At 47.8% G+C, this 21,680-nt stretch overlaps 1 protein-coding gene across 1 annotated transcript; it reads left to right on the forward strand.

Moving 5' to 3' along the window:
• The first annotated feature begins 818 nt into the window (after window positions 1–818).
• On the forward strand, window positions 819–18,374 carry LOC140392787 (chymotrypsin-like elastase family member 2A). Its single transcript, XM_072478419.1, has 8 exons — window positions 819–894; window positions 2,923–3,011; window positions 4,139–4,236; window positions 6,511–6,639; window positions 10,369–10,505; window positions 12,355–12,500; window positions 12,595–12,744; window positions 18,288–18,374. Exons 1-8 carry the CDS (start codon window positions 855–857, stop codon window positions 18,303–18,305), a joined length of 807 nt encoding a protein of 268 aa, XP_072334520.1. The 5' UTR covers window positions 819–854; the 3' UTR covers window positions 18,306–18,374.
• The last annotated feature ends 3,306 nt before the right edge of the window (window positions 18,375–21,680 follow it).

A 21,680-nucleotide genomic window follows, 5' to 3' on the forward strand; every position in this document is an offset into this window, starting at 1 on the left:
CCTTGCTACCCTTCTTAAACAGAGGAAATAATGTATTGCCTGAAAAAAACCCCACTCTGATAGTTTGTGAAATGTGCTTTGAAGATTCAGGCGAGGGAACGTGAGGGTGGTATTGCTATTTACATGTTTTTTTCCTCAGAATTGTCAATGTCTAATGTCGCTGCCGTTGTCCCGCACAGCTTGAATGGACATGATTGACAGACTTGTTCATTGCAAAAGAAAACACTTCAGTGGTTCTCTATTCATACTGCAAAGAGGATCCTACACTTGTCCATAGTACACGCATCACGGGAATGAAAATAAGCCCCTTAGTAAGAAACAGATCTTGGCTTAAAACATGAAGGTAAAGCAAATGACTGCGGATGAGCTAAATAGATTTAGAAGGGAGCTAACTGGATGACTCTTTGTCAAAGCTTTGTTCATCCAGAATCGAAACGTTCGCTCCCTTCCCTCTCCACAGAAGCTGTCAGACCTGCTGAGATTGTCCAGCATTTTCTGTTTTCGTTTGACTTAAAAACATCTCTATTTTCTTCTCCTCCTCTGTCAAAGGTGCTGAATCTTACCGGGGTGCATTTTGCAGTTGCTGGCAACCCTCCAATGGCCGTTATTTCTGTAAGTTATTTTTCCTTAAAAACCATGGGAATTCTGTGGCTGTACCATTGCTGGAACTTGTCTAAGATAAAGAAGAAAAATTGCTGAATCAATAGATATTTTACAAGGACACAAGCATTTGCTAAATGCTGTTACTTCACACAATCAAGGTTGAAAGGGTAGTCACATGTGGAAGAGATAATTCCTCTTCGGGTATAAATAAAGTCGCAGAGTGCGTTCAGAGACCCCAGTATTCGGCAAACATGATCGGTTTTGTCTTGGCTGCGTTTTTTGTCGCAACCGGTGAGTTCCTACGTTGTTACTTCACCTCTTTCTTCTTCCTCCTCAGGTTCGAAAGATTCCTTTAAGGACAACATGGAAGGGAAAGCTCTGCAGCAGCCCCTTAATGGCCAACGGCAGCAAAATTGGATGTAGAATGAATCGCCGTACCTGAGCTTCAGCAAACAGGCCAAAGGGCCAATCGGTAAAAAATGAAGTTCGCTCAGGTATCATCACAAACTAGCACTGAAAAAAAAGCACAAGATCACAAGACGTAGGTGCAGGAGTAGGCCATTCGGCCCTTTGAACCTGCTACTACATTCGCTGTGATCACGGCTGCTAAGGGCGGCACAGTGGTGCAGTGGTTAGCACTGCTGCCTCACAGCGCCGAAGACCTGGGTTCAATCCCGGCCCCCGGTCACTGTCAAGGTGGCGTTTACACATTCTCCCCGTGTCTGCCCAACAGCCCAAAAAGATGTGCAGGGTAGGTGAATTGGGCACGCTAAATTGCCCCTTAATTGGGAAAGATAAGGATCGGGTACTCAAAATTTATATATCGGCTACTCTGATTGTGGCCTCATACTCTGAACCTACCTCCCATCCCCTTAACCCCCTTAACCCTCGACCCCTCTCCCCCCCATCACTCAAAAAAATCTATTTAGCTCAGCCTTAAATATATTTGACGGCCCAGCTACCACTGCTCCCCGGGGAAGAGAATTCCACAAACTAACGATGCTTTGTGACAAAAAATACTCTTCTCACCTCAATCTTAAATGCTAGCTCTCTCATTTGTAAACTGGGTCCCCGAGAATTCTCGTAGAGATAGACATACATTTTCAATAGTTAATTATAAGTCAGGGCAGCCCGGTAGCACAAGTGGATAGCACTGTGGCTTCACAGCACCAGGGTCCCAGGTTCGATTCCCCGCTGGGTCACTGTCTGTGTGGAGTTTGCACGTTCTCCCCGTGTCTGCGTGGGTTTCCTCCGGGTGCTCCGGTTTCCTCCCACAGCCCAAAGACGTGCAGGTTAGGTGGACTGGCCATGATAAATTTCCCTTTGTGACCAAAAAAGGGTAGGAGGGGTTATTGGGTTACGGGGATAGGGTGGAAATGAGGACTTAAGTGGGTTGCTGCAGACTCGATGGGCCGAATGGCCTCCTTCTGTACTGTATGTTCTATGATGCTCCACATTCTTTAAAAATAGTCCTGTTGGTTGGACATGATCAATACAAATGTTGCTCGATGCAGATACCCCTGACTGCTTGAGGGGTAAATTCACTGCCCATTGCGGTACTGAATCAAAATGGGCTGTTTGGTTTTATACCAGGTCTGTGCTCGCAGCTGGGATACTACTTTAAAGATGAAGAACCAGGACAATATTCGAAACATGCTGGGCGGGATTCTCTCAGCACAGGGCCGGAGAATCGCCGTGACCGGCGCGAATTGCGGTCTGGGGGCTGCTCTACGGGGCCCACCCCGGCGATTCTCCGCCCGGGATGGGCCGAGCGGCCATACCGATAAACCTGAGTCCCGCCGGCGCCTTTCTAACCTGGTCTTATCCGGCAGGACCTCGACGTGGAAGGGTCCGGGGGCGGCCTGTGGGAGGGAGGGGGGTAGGGGGATCCAACCCCGGCGGGCGGGGGGGGGGGACCTCCGCTGTGGCCTGGCCCGTGATCGGGGCCCACCAATCGGCGGGCCGGACTCTCGGGCTGGGGGCCTCCTTTGTTCCGCGCCGGCCCCTGTAGCCCTACGCCATGTTGCGTCGGGGCCGGCGCGGAGAAGGGAGACACCCCGCATGTGCGGAAATCGCGCCGGTCCCATCGCGCATGCGTGGTGCGGCGGCGCCCATCTGATGCTGGGATCGGCAGCTGGAACGGCGTGGGTCGCTCCAGTGCCATGCTGACCCCCGGTAGGGGACAGAATTGCTGATCCTGAGGCCATGTTGACGACGTCGGGAAACGCAACGGCATTTACGACGGCGTCAACATTTCGCCTCAGGATCAGAGAACCCTGCCCATAATATTTGAAGCTGACATGATGTTTTGTTTTCCAGTCTACGGTTGTGGGTCCCCTACCTACCAACCTATACTCTCCAGGGTTGTAGGGGGTGTTGACGCGAGACCCAACAGCTGGCCATGGCAGGTAAGTAAACTCTTAAAACCAAACTGTTAACATTCAAAGTCCTCAATCTTCCAATCCGTAAGGAATTTGGGAAAAATAATACATACGCCTCCCTGGAAAAAATGTTGCCGACATATTCCACACAGACCAGCCCTCTGCGGGCCTGTTGCCATAAAACACTGCAGGGCGGACTTAACAAGTGCCAAGTGGCACTTTTGCCTCTCATCAGGGAGGAAGCCCCACCCTATGGAGCTGCTGGTGTTTCCAATTGGTGGGCAGTGCCATCAGTCCCGGCAGCGCCAGGAAGGCACCAGTGGCAGCTGCTGTGAATATAAGGGAAGAAGAATCCCTGGAGGAGGTAAGTCCGGGTCTTGTGCGGGGAGGTTAAGGCAAGGGGCCGTGGGACAACAGGTGGGTTTAAGAGATAGGGTAAGTAGTAAGGAAGGGCAGGCTTCAACTTAAGAGGGGCTGCCCCGTGGTCACATAAGGGCAGATCCTGAAGAGAGACCGCCCCCCCCCCCCTCCCCGCCCAACGTCCTTCACACCCTTTAGCAATTTGATTTTTAAAATCAGCCTTTTCGCTCTTTCCCGGCTGCTAAGGTGAAACGTTTTATGACACAGGCAGCGTATTATCAGGATCAAAGGGCTTGATAACAAGTCTAATTGACCCGTGATTATCCATTTACATTTTGGCACCCACCCATCCATGGGGGCTTGACAGGGTAGATGCTGAGATGATGTTTCCCCTTGTGAGAGAGTCTAGGACCAGAGGGAATAATCTCAAAGTAAAGGGTCGGCCATTTAAGACAGAGATGTGGAGGAATTTCTTCTCCCAGAGGGTCGTGTATCTGTGCAATTCTTTACTCCAGAGAGCTGCAGAGGTTGGGTCATTAAGTATGTCTGAGGTTCACGTAGGCAGATTTTTAATCCGGTAAGGGAATCCAGGATTATGAGGATAAGGCAGGAAAGTGGAGTTGAGGATTATCACCAGATCAGTCATGATCTCACTATATGGTGAAGCAGACTAGATAGGCCGAATGGTCTACCTCTGCTTCTATGTCTTATGGATGACCTCAACTCTACAGAAATCAATGCAGTACTTCTCCACTAGAATATTTCTAAAAGCTAAACATTTCTATTTCTTGCAGATCTCTCTCCAAGTTGCAAGGGAAGGTAACTGGTTTCACACTTGTGGGGGAACATTAATTGATCAAAGATGGGTTATGACTGCCGCCCATTGCATTAAGTAAGTTACTGGTTTACTTAAAATGAGTATTAATACATTTTAAATTGATTTTATCTTTTAGTGAAATTAGTGCTATTTAAATTCAGAAATTGTTGGGGTATTTTCCCAATATAGCCTGCATCCAGTCCTCCTAAGTCCTCCTAAGTCAGCTAAGTACATCCAACGTAACCCTCACCTTAGCCTGTTCCAACAGCGTGACCATACCTAACCTGTTGCAGCAGTGTGACATTTCACATTTTTTTTGCAGCAGCCATTCTGCCTGAACAACACACCCAGATCATCAGCCATTCACATTCGGGCTGCGGTGGTCAATCCCTGTCGTAAACCCCAGTTAGACTATCCCAAGTTGAGCCCATATCCCATTCTCAGTTCCCCACTCTCCGGCCGGAATTTTCCTGCTCCTCCCCACCCAACGATGGGTCTTCCCTCCGCAGAGGTGACTCGCCAAGGGCCGGCAACGGGAACCTCTGGTCCCGCTGAGGTCTATGACATTTGACATGGTTCACCATTCACGCCGCCGGGGAACCTGTGGCGTGGGTCGGCCTTTGCGGGACCGGAAGATCCCACCGATGGGAAGGGCCGGAAAATCCCACACTCAGTCTCAGTCATGAAGCCAGCCCCCCCTCCTTTTCCCAGTTCGCAGTGGCAGCTGGACTGAATTCTTTAGTTCCGTGTTTAAAGAAGGACAAACTCACCCTAGAAGGAGAGCAACAAATGTTCACTGGACTGGTTTTGAAGGCGATTGTCTGATGAGGGGAAATTGAGCAGACAAGGCCTGTATTCCGTGGAGTTTGAAGAGTGAGTACCCAATTGATTTTTTCCAATTAAGGAGCAATTTAGTGTGGCCAATCCACCTACCCTGCACATCTTTGGGTTGTGGGGGTGAAATCCATGGAAACACGGGGAGAATGTGCAAACTCCACACGGACAGTGATTCAGAGCCGGGATCGAACCTGGGACCTCGGCACCGTGAGACTGCAGTGCTAACCACTGCACCACCGTGCTGCCCTAAAGGTTATCTAATTTAAACATATCAAACTCTAAAAGGGCTTGACATGGTGGATGCTGCGTCAATGTTTCGACTGAATTTTGATCACAGGGAGACCATTTCAGAACAAAGGGTCAGCCATTTAGACTCATATGAGGAGGGAATTTTCACTCAAAAGTCTGGAACCTTCAAAATTCTCGACCCTGGAACACTAAGGTTGCTCAATCATTGAGTATATTCAAGGCAGAACTCGAACATACCAACAGGGAGCAGGGGTAGGCCATTCAGCCTTTCAGGCCTGCTCTGCCGTTGAACAAGATCATAGCCAAACTGATAGTAACCTCGACTGGAACTTTCCGGCTGTTCAAAGGCAGGATCTTCCGGTTGTGCTGACGCTGCACCCCTGTCGTGGGTTTTATGACAACAAGGGACGCCTTCAACAGGAAACCCCGTTGACAACGGCGGGAACCGAAATATCCTGCTGCCGGCTCATGGTGGGCCACCTTCTGCCACAGTGAAACACGTGTCGGGTTGCACAGTAAATCCCACCCCTCAAATCTACTTCCCTCCCTACCTCCGATACCCTTTCATCCCCTTGCTTGCCAAGAATCTATCCACCTCTGCCTTAAACATAGTCAAAGATTCTTTTTCCACAACATTTTCAGGAAACGGGTTCCAAAGAATTTCACTTCATCTCGGTTTTAAATGGGCGACCACTTAATGTTTAAACAGTAACCCCTAGTTCTAGATTTGCCCAGAAGAAACATCCTCTCCACATCCACCCTGTCAAGTCCCCTCAGGATCTTGTATGTTTCAATCAAGTCACCTCTTACTCTTCTAAACTCCAGTGGATACAAGCCTAGCCTGTCCAATCTTTCCTCATAATGCAACCTGCCCATTCCTGGTATTAGTCCGGCCAACCTTCTCTGAACTGCTTCCAACGTATTTACATCCTTCCTTAAATAAGGAGACCAATACCTGATAGATTTTTGGGTGCTAAGATAATTGAAGGATTTGGGAGATAGTGCAGGGAAATGGAATTGAGATAGAAGATCAATCATGATCTAAATGAATGGCAAAGCAGGCTCAGGGGGACAAATGGTCTACTCGAGATCCTATTTCTTATGTTCTACATTCAGTTCTGGTGATGAAAGCGGGTGTCTAGACTATACTCCCATTCTCTCCCTACTTGAAGTCGGTTAACAAGTGCGTAAGTTTGTATTTCACATCATGACATGTTGTGAAGCTTTTCACTATTTTAACACCTTTTTTGGTTTTACTCACAGCAAGAAGAATACCTACAGAGTGGCCCTCGGCAAACAAGTCCTTTCAGTCAGTGAACCAGGGTCCTTTTTCGCTGACGTTGAGAAGACCTTCCGCCATGAGAAGTTCAGCATGATCTTTGCTGCCAATGGGTTAGTATAAAAAGGAAACCTGGATGAAATGAAAAGTTTCCCCCTCTTCTCCCGAAGTTGTTCAACCACCCACCCTCACTCATATACTTATGAATATGAATATTTCATATTCGCACTTCGACAGGGTGAGCATTTCGATTCTTTCTTGTGTTAGAAGGCACTTCAGCCAGGGCATATTTTAGTGTCCCACCCCTCAACCATTAACTTTCCAGCAGTGATCGGGAGTATATCAGGAACAGAGAGGTCAGTTGTTTATTACAACCGCTACACTGCAGAAATCAACCAACACAAGACAAGAATGTTGCAGCCTGACTGGAGAATCTGGGATTAGGAAAGCAAGTTGAGTCCGGTTATTCCTTCGACATATGAGGCTGCATCTGTAAATCAGGGTTTAATTCTGTGTTGATTTAGGTCATAAGTATAATTAACTTCAGCATAGAATTTTACACAGACATATTGTGGAATGTCTATTGACATTGTTATTCCAGTCAGTGAATTGAATTGGAGGGTGTGGGGGTGGGGGGGGGGACACTTATTGTCAAATAAGTGTATCTTACACTAAATAAAGCAAAGCAAACAAAGCCTCTTTACAGAGTACATGAGAAATATATCCCACTATGACCAAGAGCAAACTAGCCCGTCACAATGAACCGCCGCGGATGAATAAAGAAGTCAGGACAAGATTGAAACAAAAGAAAAAGGACTGACTACGCAGGCAACAAAAGAATGGATGACAAAGGGAATGTGAAAAGGTTCGGAAAGAAGCCAAAAAAGGTCCCATTGGGGAGACAAAGAGAAACTTATCAAGAAATATGAAAAGAAGCATTGAAGTGTCCTACTGACAAATATCACAAGAAAACTCAGAATCAATAAAGGAAGCACAAGATGAACTCACAGGCAATGATGGAGAAATGGTCGAAATATTAAATAATTACTTTGCCTTCTTATTTACCAGGGAATCATAGACAGTGGGCATGACATTAGAAGAAGAAATCAAAAAGGGTATAAAGACACTTTAGCTAGAAAGGGAGAGATGGCTAGTAAACTAATCAAACTTAGAGAAGATAAACACCCCTGGTCCAGATGGACTGTACTAAAATTTACTTAAAAGAAGTTAGAAGAATTGAATCCCTACAGTGCACAAGAAGGCCATTCAGCCCATCAAGTCAGCACCGACCCTCAAAAAGAGCAGCCTATCTAGGTCCACTTCCCTGCCCATCCGCTCTATACCCATAACCCCACAACCTAACCTGCACATCCCTGAACACGAAGGGTAATTTAGCATGTCCTCCGGGTGCTCCGGTTTCCTCCTACAGTTCAAAGATGTGCAGATTAGGTGGATTGGCCATGCTAAATTGCCCCTTAGTGTCCAACAGTTAGGTGCGTTTGTGGCGATAGGGTGGGGGAATTGGGTCTAGGCAGGGTGGTCTTTCGAAGGGCACAGATGTGATAGGCCAAATGGCCCCCTGTCGGGATGCTATGGGAAAGAGAGGTTTTACTTGACAAACTTGATGCAATTCTCCATAGCAATAACAGAAATGGAGGACAACGGTGATGTAGTAGATGTAATATATTTAGATTTTTTATTGTACAGTAAACTCATGGTTAAGGTCAGAACCTATGCAGTCAGGTACTAATAGCAGAATGGACAGCAAGCTGATTGCAAAACAGAGCAGGATTTAAAGGCTAGATTAGTAAATGGTGAGAACTGATGTTCAACAAGGATAAGCACCAGGAACATTTTTGTTCCCCATTTACATAAACTATGTGGACTTGGGAATAGTAAATATAATTTCAAAATGTATTGATGACATCAAATTGGGGGTGTGGTTAATACAGATAAAGGTTGAAATAAAAAGCAAGAAGACATTAAATAAACGTGAACAATGGACATGTAATTGCCAAATGAACTTTTTTCTTTTTTTAAAATAAATTTAGAGTACCCAGTTATTTTTTTCCAATTAAGGGGCAATTTAGTGTGGACAATCCACTTACCCTGCACATCTTTGGGTTGTGGGGGTGAGACCCACGCACACAGGGAGAATGTGCAAACTCCACACAGGACAGTGACCGGTGGTCATGATCGAACCCGGGTCCTCGGCGCCGTGAGGCAACAGTGCTAACCATTGCACCACCGTGTCGTCCAGGCAAATGAACTTGAATAGATATATTTCTGGTAAAAAATGGGAGATGTATATATTTCTGATAAAAAAACGGGAGATAGATATATTTTTGATTAAATAAAAATGGGTTGAAGGGATATGGGGAACAGGGAGCTGGTTTTGAGACCAGGAAGTGATCAGCCATGATCTGATTGAATGACGGAACAGGCTCGAAGGGCAGAATTGCCGACTTCTGCTCCTAATTCCCGTGTTCCTGTGTTCAACAGGAACCTTGAGGTCATACATTTTGGTAGATAGGATAGAGAGGCCTCATACTCCTTGAACAATAACTGTCTAAATGGGATAGGGCAGCAGAGTGATCCAGTGGGGCACAGGTCACTCCAATAATGACACACGTTAGTACGGCCATAAGAAACGCAAACAAAGCATTGAGTTCATTTCCAGAGGTTGAAAATTGAAAAACAGAGGAGTGATATTAAACTTGTATAAAACAGTGGTTCAAATACACTTCGACAGTTGTGAACAGTTTTGGTCTCCATTTTGTAAAAAGGATATAGATGCACTGGGGAAAATCCAAAAAAGATTTACGAGAATTATGGCAGAACTGAGGACTTACACCTATCGGGAAAGATTGAATAATCTGGGGCTAGGACCCCAGGTAGCCTGTACTTGCAGAATAATATTTTTCCATAGCTTTATAATGCAAGGCGTTAAGATAAAATCCAGCAAACCAGCTTGAAGTCAGGCGAGGCATGTAGATGTAGGTCTTTGATCACAAACATTTTTGTTGAATTTTATAGGTGTTTGGGAGAGGTTGAAGGTGGGATAATTTATTTTTACTTTTTTAAAATAAATTTAGAGTACCAAATTCATTTTTTCCAATTAAGGGGCAATTTAGCGTGGCCAATCCACCTACCCTGTACATCTTCGGGTTGCGGGGGCGAAACCCACGCAAACACGGGGAGAATGTGCAAACTCCGCACGGACAGTGACCCAGGGCCGGGATCGAACCTAGGACCTCAGCGCTGTGTGACAGAAGTGCTAACCACTGCACTATCGCGTTGCCCTGAAAGTGAGATAATTTATTTCTGGCATTTGAGGAGCACAGTTGGAGCTGTTATGCTGGAGCAGAGTGCTGGTGGATCGTTGGTGGTGACAGCAGTGTGCGGTAGTGGAGTTGTCACAATGTGGACTAAATAGTACAGTTTTGGTGGGTTTGCAGGAATGGAGGGGCAGGATGGTGGGTTTGCAGGAATGTCTCCACACAGCGGGTCTCCGAAGGTGACAAGAAAAATTCTCGCTATGTGGATTTGAAGGTGGATGCATTCCAGGACTATGTAGGGGACGTGAAGTTCATTGGACAGCTCTTCCACAGAGCTATCACAGGCATGATGGGCCAAATGGGTGCTGTAAGTTTCTATAATTCACGCGTTAACGCATCAACAAATTACTTGTAAACTAACCAGAATGATAAAAAACAGATAGACCCCCTCAGAGCTCACACCGTCCATTAAAAGTTGCCATCTTGTACACTCCTCACCAAAACTGTTGATAATTGTGTGCTGGGAAAGAGCAGCTCAACACTTTTCTTTCTTTCTTTTCCCAGATATGACATCGCTCTCGTCAAACTTGCAGCGCCAGTGGTTTTAGATGACAAAATTGAGTTGGGGTGCATCCCTGCCCCGGGCTCGATTCTTCCCAATGACTTCAGTTGTTATATCACCGGCTGGGGCCTCATGAAGGGTGAGTGCATCAGTCAAGATATGGAGTCTCCTTGTCTGGGGACATATCCATAAAGAGCAATTTTATGATGCAGTGCTTCAAAGCATTAGAGCACGAGGCCCCATGTGTCCCACATATCTTGGCAATCTGGCAAAGCCCAAGCCATACTGTGCTGTTAATTTTCTGGCTTCCCGATTTGAGTTTTGTGAACCTGGTCCACTGAATTCAATTCTTATCCTTTGCAGATATTAGCCAATTCGACAGGGACCACAGCATTAAACTTACAACTGGTTATCTTAGTACCGCATCCGATTGCATCTGGAAATCAACTTGAGGGTTTCATTTTGTGTTGATTAGATACCATTGATCGATGAATTGGAAGCGAGCGGGACCTACATTCAAATAAGGTGTAACTTACATAAAAACACAAAAGCAAACAAAGTCTATTGACAGTCAAGATGAAATAAATCCGACTGAAAGACGAAAATAAACTAGCCAATAATAACACACCATGGACGAATAAAGAAATAATGGTAATAGTGAAACTGAAGAAAGAGGACTACACTGCAGACAACAAAGGGAGGGAAGAAAAAAGCAAACATATGAAAAAAAGGTTTGGAAAGAAGCCAAAAAGACAGTGCGAATTTTGTGGATCTGGAGTTTCAAAAGGGCTACATTGTTGCCACTTTGGTGAATAAATCCTAAATCAGCATGCTGACCAACATCTCGGCATATGTGCAAATTAATGGGAATATTGACTTAAAGTTTAAGATCCTTGAGGCAGCTACGGTATCTATGCAGATAATGACATGTGTGGGCGAGGGCATTGTTGCTCGCAAGTCAAAACTGATTTTGTAATTGTAATAGCCCGCACGGAACCTATGGGGTGGGAATGAGTTTCTTTTCCGTGGTCCTTGCCGGGTACGAGCTACCCCGCTAGGGTTGGGGATCTCTTTTAACTTCTGGATTAAAGGTCGGCCAGCAAGGCACCAACCAGGACAGGAACCCCGTAGGGATCTACCAGGTTATGTATAGATTGTGCTGTAAATAAAACTTTGGGCATAATCTACCAGCCGTGTCATGCTACGCCGTGCCTTTCTGGGCGATTTGGGGGATGCTGTGTCTGCTACATGTGCCTTCACAGACACTTTTCCAAACTTCCAGTTGGCAGTACTGATAAATACTCTGGTGAAAGCACCTGGGGCTTGGATTCTCACCTTCAGTGCTTGGATAATAATCTGGCTGAGCAGTTTTCCCAACATATATGGAAATTGTTAAATTTCTGTTCCGCTGATCCCTCTATTATTCTATTATTTCCTATTACTTCCAGTCTTCTCTTTCGCCTGTTTGTTCTGCATCCATACCCCTTGCTGGGTTATTGGCCACCCTCCAGAAATGCACACAAGTCATAGGTGATCCTAGTTGGCGAGTGTTGGCGGGTTCATTCAGCATGGTGTGGTGCATCATGACCAGGCCTTCATGTAATGTCTACACAGATGTTTTTTAACTGGTAGATGGGGCCGGACATTGGTCAGAAGCAGCGACTTCAGCTGTTTTTCTCCCTTTTCCCTAATATGGGAAGGCAGAATGCAGCTGAAGCATCTTCCCCCTATCACCCACGCTGAGGTTGGCAAACTGTGACTGACCATTGCATCTCCCTGAGGTGGCTTTGACTAAAACAACGTACCAACAGAATTATGAGGTGCTTGTCCTAATTTCGAGTGCGTCCAAATCCTTGGAGCTTGGAGAATGTGAATGGTATCTGGCAGCAGGCAATCCACGTATTAGTGCCTTTTGAGTAGCAACTAGAAAGTTATTGTCCAATTCTCACCTCCGTGCCTCTGTAACAATTGAGTTTGTTTCCTTTCAGCTGGTGGTAGTGTCTCTGATGTCTTGCAACAAGCCCTTCTGCCTGTTGTAGATCACGCCATTTGCTCCAAGCCTGACTGGTGGGGGTCGATAGCCAAGCAGTCGATGGTGTGCGCCGGTGGTGATGGAGTCGTCTCAGGATGCAATGTTAGTCGACCAATACAAACTGCTCACGGTTTGTGTCATTTGAGGCCTTCCGTGTCTCCACAGCATCTAAACTCTGCTTCTGCTCTCCATTCAGGGTGATTCTGGTGGGCCCTTGAACTGTCAGAAGGCTAATGGTGCCTGGGAAGTGCATGGTATTGTCAGCTTTGGATCCGCTTTCTGCAGTCACAAGAAGAAGCCAACCGTCTTCACCCGTGTGTCTGCCTACAATGACTGGATTTCTGAGGTACAAGGCCAGAAATAATGATGGTTCCTGAAGCAATGAACAATTTTATCTCTTCACATTGCTGAACTGCCTGCTGCCACCCTCTGTGGCTCCTGTGAAACCCATCGGTTTTACATTGCTTGGGAGCTTTAAGAAGCACACAATGCCTCAATTTTAAAAAGCTTTCCATGTGTTACAATCTACCCCCCTCCCCTCACTTTGCCCTCCCCCCAAATCCAGGCTCCCAAATCTCTGCAATCTCCTCCAGTCCTATGGGCAACACAGTAGCATAGTGGTTAGCACCGTGGCTTCACAGCGCCAGGGTCCCAGGTTTGATTCCCCGCTGGGTCACTGTCTGTGCGGAGTCTGCACGTTCTCCCCGCGTCTGCGTGGGTTTCCTCCGGGTGCTCCGGTTTCCTCCCACAGTCCAAAGATGTGCAGGTTAGGTGGATTGGTCATGCTAAATTGCCCTTAGTGTCCAAAAAAAGGTTAGATGGGGTTATTGGGTTAGGGGGATAGGGTGTTAGTGAGGGCTTAAGTGGGTCGGTGCAGACTCGATGGGCCGAATGGCCTCCTTCTGCACTGTATGTTCTATGTTCAAAGATCTTTACATTCTTCCAATTCTGATCTCAGGTCTATCCGCCATTGGTGATTGAAGCTCCCAAAGCCCTGGAACATCCTGCCTCAACCTTTCCATCTCTCTCCCTCTCCTCCTTTAAGTCCCTCCTTATAAAAACCTACCTCTTTGACCAAGGTTTTGGTCACCTATCCCAATATATATCCTTATGTTGCTCCATGTCTCATTTTGTCTGATATCACTCTTGTGAAGTGCTATTTTACTCCATTAAGAGCTCTATATAAATTAAAGTTCTTGTTGTTGAGGGCTGGAGCTACAGAGGAACATTGGGTGGGATTCTCCGACCCCACGCCGGGTTAGAGAATCGCCGGGGGCTGGTGTGAATCCCGTCCCCGCCGTGTCCAGAAGTCACCGCCACCTAAGATTCGGCGGGGGCGGGAATCGCGCCGCGCCGGTCGGCGGGGGCAGGAATCGCACCGCGCCGGTCGGCGGGCCCACCCCGGCCGATTCTCCAGCCCACGATGGGCCGAAGTCCCGCTGCTGGAATGCCTGTCCCGCCAGCGTGGATTAAACCACCTTTTGAACGGCGGGACAAGGCGGCGCGGGCAGGCTCAGGGGTCCTGGGCGGGGCACGGGTCGATCTGGCCCCGGGGGGTGCCCCCTCGGTGGCCTGGCCCGCGATCGTGGCCCACCGATCCGTGGGCGGGCCTGTGCCGTGGGGGCACTCTTTTTCTTCCGCCTTCGCCATGGCAGAGGCGGAAGAGACCCCCTCCCCTGTGCATGCGCGATAATGACGTCAGCTGCCGCTGACACTCCCGCGCATGCGCCGACCCGCTTCGCCCGGCCAAGACCTTGCGGCCCCGTCTGGCGTGGCGCCAAAGACCTTTCCCGCCAGCTGGTGGAGCGGAAACCGCTCCGGCGCGGGCCAAGCCCCTCAGGGTGAGGGCTTGGCCCCTAAAGGTGCGGAGACTTCCGCACCTTTGGGGCGGCCCGACGCCAGAGTGGTTCCTGCCACTCCATTACGCCGGAGCCCCCCGCCCCGCCGGGTAGGGGAAAATCCCGCCCAAGGTTCTCTTCCTCTTGACTTTCACCGATGCAAGGCTGTGTGGAAATGGGAAAATCTGGAAGGTGAGTTCTGTGCAGACAGGAAAACCAGCGACCCAGGAATAGCTCCCTGGTCGGGCGGGTTTGGTGACGGGAGCAGATAATCTTGCAAGAGACCTGATTTGCCTCCCCCTCCCCCTCCTCCCTCTGCCACTGACGCAACAGGAATCCTGAAGTCCAATGTTGGGAACACCGCTATAATAAACTGGAATCCCATATCAGTCATCTATCTCCACTTGATTATCCTCAACGACCCGCCCCCCCCTCCCCCACCACACCTGTTAGATCATCCATTCATGTTGGTGTAAGGGCATGCTGGGGGAATTATGACTGGTTTCCTATGGAGTGCACCTGGCGAGCAGGCCTTCCAGAGGAGCTCAAGTTAGTGCATCGGTCAGGGGAGAGAGAGTCATACCCGGGCAGTACTGGGCAGTGCCAGGGGTCAGTGCTTGGGCAGTGCTGTAAAAGGTTTGTGTGTGTGTGTGTGTGTGTGTGGGGGGGGGGGGGGTCCCATTTTAACTTCTGCGCACCGGGGTGACCTTTAAAAATGGCGCCCTGATCTTTAAAAAACTAAGATGCTGACGGGGAGGCTCTGTCGTGGGAGATGCCCCTTCACGTTTTTTTGCATTACGTTCCTGGCAATACGGCATTGACAAGCTGCCGTCAGTACCACTGGCTTCAATGCCTCTTTCCCTGCCTGCTGCCACGCTCTGAGGAAAGAAAAGATACAATTCCACCCATAATTCAGATGTTGCTCATTGCTCTGTGGGGGGAAATGGACTGGCAGCTGGCGTGTGGGTAGGGTGTACATAACCTCCCCCCACCCACCCCACCCAACCCATACACTTCAGTGCTGAATCGCAAATGGAGCAGATTTGTCACAGTATCTAGAAAATGCAATGGCCGGTCAGCACGGTGGCGCAGTGGGTTAGCCTGGCTGCCTCACGGCGCCGAGGTCCCAGGTTCTATCCCGGCTCTGGGTCACTGTCCGTGTGGAGTTTGCACATTCTCCCCGTGTTTGCGTGGGTTTCACCCCCACAACCCAAAGATGTGCAGGGTAGGTGGATTGGCCACGCTAAATTGCCCCTTAATTGGAAAAAATGAATTGGGTACTCTAAATTAAAAAAAAAGAAAATGCAATGGCACGTTGAGGCAGTCTGTGCGGGTGCCCATGTGATGTCAACTGAGTGCTGATTGGACACAGACTGATTTGGCACTGAGCTATGGTTAACAGAGGAGACTATCAATGATCTGTTCAGTGGGAGATCCTGCAAGCTTAAGCCACTAGCAGTGTCAGCTTGAGAAAAGGCTTCCTATCTCCTGGCTCCATTCCAAGTTAGTGCACTCTTGTTTTTTGAGGGACGTTATAGCCGGACTGTGCACATCTGCCCCATATAAGCTCCATGGTAAAAGGGTCCAGGCTGCTTTGCAGAGGGAGTCCATAGATTACCCATCGTAATATTCAAACATTGATTCATATTTAGCGTGAGGAGGGTTCCACAGTTAGAAAAGTGGGGGTGGTAATAATGTATCTTATTACTTGCAGCATTTACAAAACCTTAAGTATTTTTATTTCTAATATGAAGACCATTAGAAAATTGCTTATTCAACTGGCTGGCTGTTCTCCAGAGACAATGGGCGCGATCTTCCAGCCAAAAAAAAATCTCTCTACGGCGTAAGGTGGGCGGTGAAAGCCAGGCGACCCCGCTCCCGGGATTCACCCGGCTTGCAACACCGCGCGAGATTCAATGAAATCTCACAAGAGGTTGCAAAGAGAATCCTGCCCACAATGGGCGAGCTCGGTTTTTGGCAAATCTGCATATTAGAGCGAGGCAGCTAGCCTTACTCTAATGTGCAGATTTGAAAGGTACCTAAGGCTTCAGGATTCAATCAAATTGAAGGGCTCTTGTGGGGGGTCTCCAAGAGGATTGGTGGTCCCCAGCTACCTGCTGTTTGGGCAGGGTGGTACCCTGGCACTGCTGGTGCCACCATGTGTGATTGGGCTGGGGTTGCCCACTGTGGGTGTTGGGATGCGCCGGGGCACCCACGGTGCCATGTTGCGTTTGGGCTGGGGGAAGGTTGGGGGTTTATTTTGGGGAGTCTCGGAGATTGCGACGTCATTTAAAAATGGCATCCCAATCTCTCGTTACAACGGGGAATTCTGGCAAGCAGAGTTCCCCATTGTAAAAAACGAGGCTCTGTGCAGTTCGGCTGCGCATATCCCATTTATGCCCCTTATTCAACACGGGTAGTGTTGAATAGCGATGTGTTTCTCAGCACTGTGAGTGCCCGGAAACACACGGCTAAACACGCTCTCTAGGGAAATTTGTTCCCTTTTGGGAAGATCGCACCCATGATTTCTTCTTCCCTCAGCCACTGTGGGCTATCAATTCTGTAGAGTGCTTCTGAAGGTCATCAACCTGAAGTGTTAACACATACTGATCATTCCTGTTCTTAAAGTCATTACCAAGAGCCGTTAAGAAATAGAAGGAGGCCACTTGGCCCATTGGAGTCCATGCCGGATCTCTGCAGAACAATCCAATCAATCCCATTCCCCTGCTCTGTTCCCATAGCCTTGCTATTTAAGAGTTGGATCATGTGTCCAGCACCAATCCTGTTTCCAATGAGATATTTACCCAAAAGCAAAATAGTGCAGCTGCTGGCAATCTGAAATAAAAACAGAAACACTCAGCAGGTTTGACAGCATCTGTGGAGAGATAGAAGTAGAGCTAACATTTCAGGTCAATGACCTTCCATCAGAAATGGAAAAAAAAATCATTCAAGAGAGGAAACAGGGGCGAATTTCTCCAGAAACGGCGCGATGTCCGCCGACTGGCGCCCAAAACAGCGCCAATCAGATGGGCATCGGGCCGCCCCAAAGATGTGGAATGCTACGCATCTTTGGGGGCCGAGCCCCAACATTGAGGGGCTAGGCCGACGCCGGAGGAATTTCCGCCCCGCCAGCTGGCGGAAACGGCCTTTGTTACCCCGCCAGCTGGCGCGGAAATGACATCTCCGGGCGGCGCATGCGCGGGAGCATCAGCGGCCGCTGACAGTTTCCCACACATGCGCAGTGGAGGGAGTCTCTTCCACCTCCGCCATGGTGGAGACCGTGGCGGAGGCGGAAGGGAAAGAGTGCCCCCACGGCACAGGCCCGCCCGCGGATCGGTGGGCCCCGATCGCGGGCCAGGCCACCGTGGGGGCACCCCCCGGGGTCAGATCGCCCCGTGCACCCCCCCCAGGACCCCGGAGCCCGCCCACGCCGCCTTGTCCCGCCGGAAAGGTAGGTGATTTAATTTACGCCGGCGGGACAGGCAATTTATCGGCGGGACTTCGGCCCATCCGGTCCGGAGAATCGAGCGGGGGGGCCCGCCAACCGCGCGGCGCGATTCCCGCCCCCACCGAATATCCGGTGCCGGAGACTTCGGCAACCGGCGGGGGCGGGATTCACGGCAGCCCCCGGCGATTCTCCGACCCGGCGGGGGGTCGGAGAATGTCGCCCCAGATGTATAGCAGGTACAGAGACAGAAAATGGGTGGGGCAGATTAAAAGGGAAAGTCTGTGATAGGGTGAAAGGCAGAAGAGATTAAAAGTCAAAAGGGATAATGGTGCGCTGCGAAAGGCGATGGTAATAGGACAGAAAAGGTGGGATTAGCTGAACGGAAAAATAACAAAACCATTATTAGTTATTACTGTCTGAAAAAAGAATGGAAGCAGAGGTTCTGATCTGAACTCAGCTAGTCTGTCAGTTACATCCATAACTCAAGGAAAGCATGTACCAACCTCTTGATCTAATAATTTACTAATAACTATTGGGGTGAATCTTTTGATAAATAATTTATTCTAAAAATGTTATTCTGATGAAAATTCTATTACTTTACAGAAAATGATGAACAACTAAAATCCACTTCGAGGCTTCAGACGATTGCAAACAGATGCAATTCAAAAAATAAATGTATTTCTAAAAATAGTGCAGTCTTGTGGCTTTTAATGATGACGTTCTTAACTGAAAGTGATCTACATTTATCGTCAATGACTCTGAGAATCTCAAAGCCCTTTGACAAACAGTTCACAGAATGGAGACTGTGTGGATCAGAAAGATCAGTAATCTACAAAGATTGTACTAAGCCCCCATCATAATTGAGGGGTGCTGCTGAGGTCTGGTTCCATCAATGTCAGCACCCTTTACAAACGTGGCATTTCTCCACATAGGGGTCTAGATAACAAGCGCTGAACAGAAGAAGATCATTCAGTCCCTCGAGTCTGTCCCACCATTCAAATATATTGTGGCCATCTGTGCCTTCATTCAAGAGTTCAACATCATCCCAGACAAGGCAGCCTATTTAATCGGCACTCCATCCACCAGTTTAAACCTTCACTCATTCCAGCACCAACTCACAGTGGCAGCATTGTGCACCATAAGCAAGATGCAAAGTCCAAAGATGTGCAAGTTAGGTGGATTGGCCATGCTAAATTGCCCTTAGTGTCCAGAAAGGTTAGGTGGGGTTATGGGGATATGGTGGAGGTTTGGGCTGAAGTAGGATGCTCTTTCCAAGAGCCGATGCAGACTCGATGGGCAAAGTGGCCTCCTTCAGCACTGTGAAATCGATGCACCACAGCAAAAATAAATAAAAAGCAGGGGCAGGAGTATGCCATTCAGCCCCTTGAGCCTGCTCTACCATTCAATACAAGACTATGGCTGATCTGATTGTGGCCTCAACTCCATATTTCACCTGCCGCCCGATATCCTTTCATTCCTTTGATACTCAAGAATTTATCTGTTACTGCCTTAAAAATATTCGACGACCCTGTCTCCACCACTTTCTGGAAGAGTGTTCCAAAGACTTACCACCCACTGAGAGAAAGATATTCTGCTCATTTGCGTCTTAAACGGGAGACACATTGGGCTGAATTCTCAGTCGGCGGGATCCTCTGTTTCGCCAGCGGGGGCGCGGCGCCCCAGAAAAGGGGTGCGGCAGGCTGGAGAATCACGCTCATTATTTTTAAAGAGTGTCCCTGGGTTCTGATATCTTCCACAAGAGGAAACATCCTTCCAGCATCCACCTTGTCAAGTCCCCTCAGGATCTTATATTTTGATATGATTACCTCTCATTCTCCTAAATGTAATAGATACAAGCCCAGCTTGTTTAACCTTTCCTCATAAAATAATCCCTCATCCTCACTGACCAAGTTTCCTTCGACAAAACTTTCCAAAACTGCAAGCTCTACCATCAAGAAGGCCAAAGGCAGGAGATGCATGGGAACACCATCACCTGCAAGCTTCCCTCCGAGCTACTCACCATCCTGACTTGGAACTATATTGCTGTTCCTTCACTCTCCTTTCCCAGGAACACTGTGAATGTACCTACACTGTATGGACTGCAGTAGTTCAAAAAAGGTGGCTCACCACCACCTTCTCAAGGGTAATTAAGGATGGGCAAGGAAAGCTGACCCAACCAGCGACAGCCACATCCCATGAAAGGAAAACTCAATGTACCTACCTTGGTTTCATAACCATTTATACTCTTACCGAAGAAAAATCGATCAGCCTTTGAATGAAGATGTGCTTCCTGACATCATCCCTGAATCAGGGCTTTACAGTGGAACACAATCCTCATCAGACATGTGTTTACATACACTCTAAGCAGGGCTTACTGAGTCACAATTAGAAGAGCAAAATTTGACTTAAACTACCTCTGCCGGGGCAGCACGGTGGCACAGTGGGCTAGCACTGCTACCTCACGGCGCTGAGGTCCCTAGTTCGATCCCAGCTCTGGGTCACTGTCCGTGTGGAGTTTGCACATTTTCCCTGTGTTTGCGTGGGTTTCACCCCCACAACCCAAAGATGTGCAGGTTAGGTGGATTGGCCACGCTAAATTGGCCCTTAATTGGAAAAAATGTATTGGGTACGCTAAAAAAATTTTAAACTACCCCTGCCTACCTTCATTACGATATGAGGGTAATTGTAACCCGAAACAGCTGACTTTGGGTCGAGTGAGATGTTAAATTTGTTTGGCAAATCTTATACCCAAACTGTCTTGAACTTGCGTATCTCCGGTATTAACACATTTTGAACAAAAGGTGAGGAAAGCAACTTGTTCCCAGAAAGCAGGTTGTTTATTGAAATATATTTAATGCCTCTTATTTTCTCTCTTTTCTAGCTTAAATGGTGGTTAGTTAGGTTTCCCTGTGGAGAACCCAACAGTTAAAGGGAGGCAAGAATTGATGCTTCTTAGATTTTATTCAGGAATCACAGATTATCTAAAAATGGAGTTCAATGTACAAGTGGTTTAAAGTAGTTTATTGAGAAGGGATAGTTCAGATAAGATATAGAAGCTAAATAGGTAGAATAGAGATATTGTTACAATATCCTGGGCAAGTGCGCAGTTAATTCCAGCCCCACGCATCCCGGAGATACAACACAAATTAATTAACCAATAATTCTTATAAAAATACACAAAGTCATAGAGCCATAGAGGTTCACAGCATGGAAACAGGCCCTTCGGCCCAACTTGTCCATGCCACCCAGTATATGCCACAAAGCTAATCCCAATTGCCCGCGTTTGGCCCATACCCCTCTTTACCCATCTTACCCATATAACTTTCTAAATGCTTTTTAAAAGACAAAATTGTACCCGCCTCTACTACTGCGTCTGGCAGCTCGTTCCAGACACTCACCACCCTCTGTGTGAAAAAATTGCCCCTCTGGTTCCTTTTGTATCGCTCCCTTCTCACCTTAAACCTATGCCCTCTAGTTTTAGACTCCCCTACCTTTGGGAAAAGATGTTGACTCTCTACCTTATCTATGCTCCTCATTATTTTATAGACCTCCATAAGATCAACCCTAAGCCTCCTACGCTCCAGGGAAAAAAGTCCCAGTCTATTCAGCCTCTCCTTATAATTCAGACCATCAAGTCCCGGTAGCATCCAAGTAAATCTTTTCTGCACTCTTTCTAGTTTAATAATATCCTTTCTATAATAGGGTGACCAGAACTGAACACAGTATTTGAAGTGTGGCCTTACTAATGGCTTGTACAACTTCAACAAGACGTCCCAACTCCTGTACTCCATGTTCTGACCAATGAAACCAAGCGTGTCGAATGCCTTCCTCACCACTCTGTCCACCTGTAACTCCACTTTCAAGGAGCTATGAACCTGTACTCCTAGATCTCTTTGTTCTATTACTCTCCCCAACATCCTACCATTAACTGAGTAGGTCCTGCCCCGATTCTATCAAAATTTATCTAAATTAAACTCCATCTGCCATTCATCGGCC

This window comes from Scyliorhinus torazame, chromosome 16 (genome assembly GCF_047496885.1).
Source record: "Scyliorhinus torazame isolate Kashiwa2021f chromosome 16, sScyTor2.1, whole genome shotgun sequence".
Taxonomy (NCBI): domain Eukaryota; kingdom Metazoa; phylum Chordata; class Chondrichthyes; order Carcharhiniformes; family Scyliorhinidae; genus Scyliorhinus; species Scyliorhinus torazame.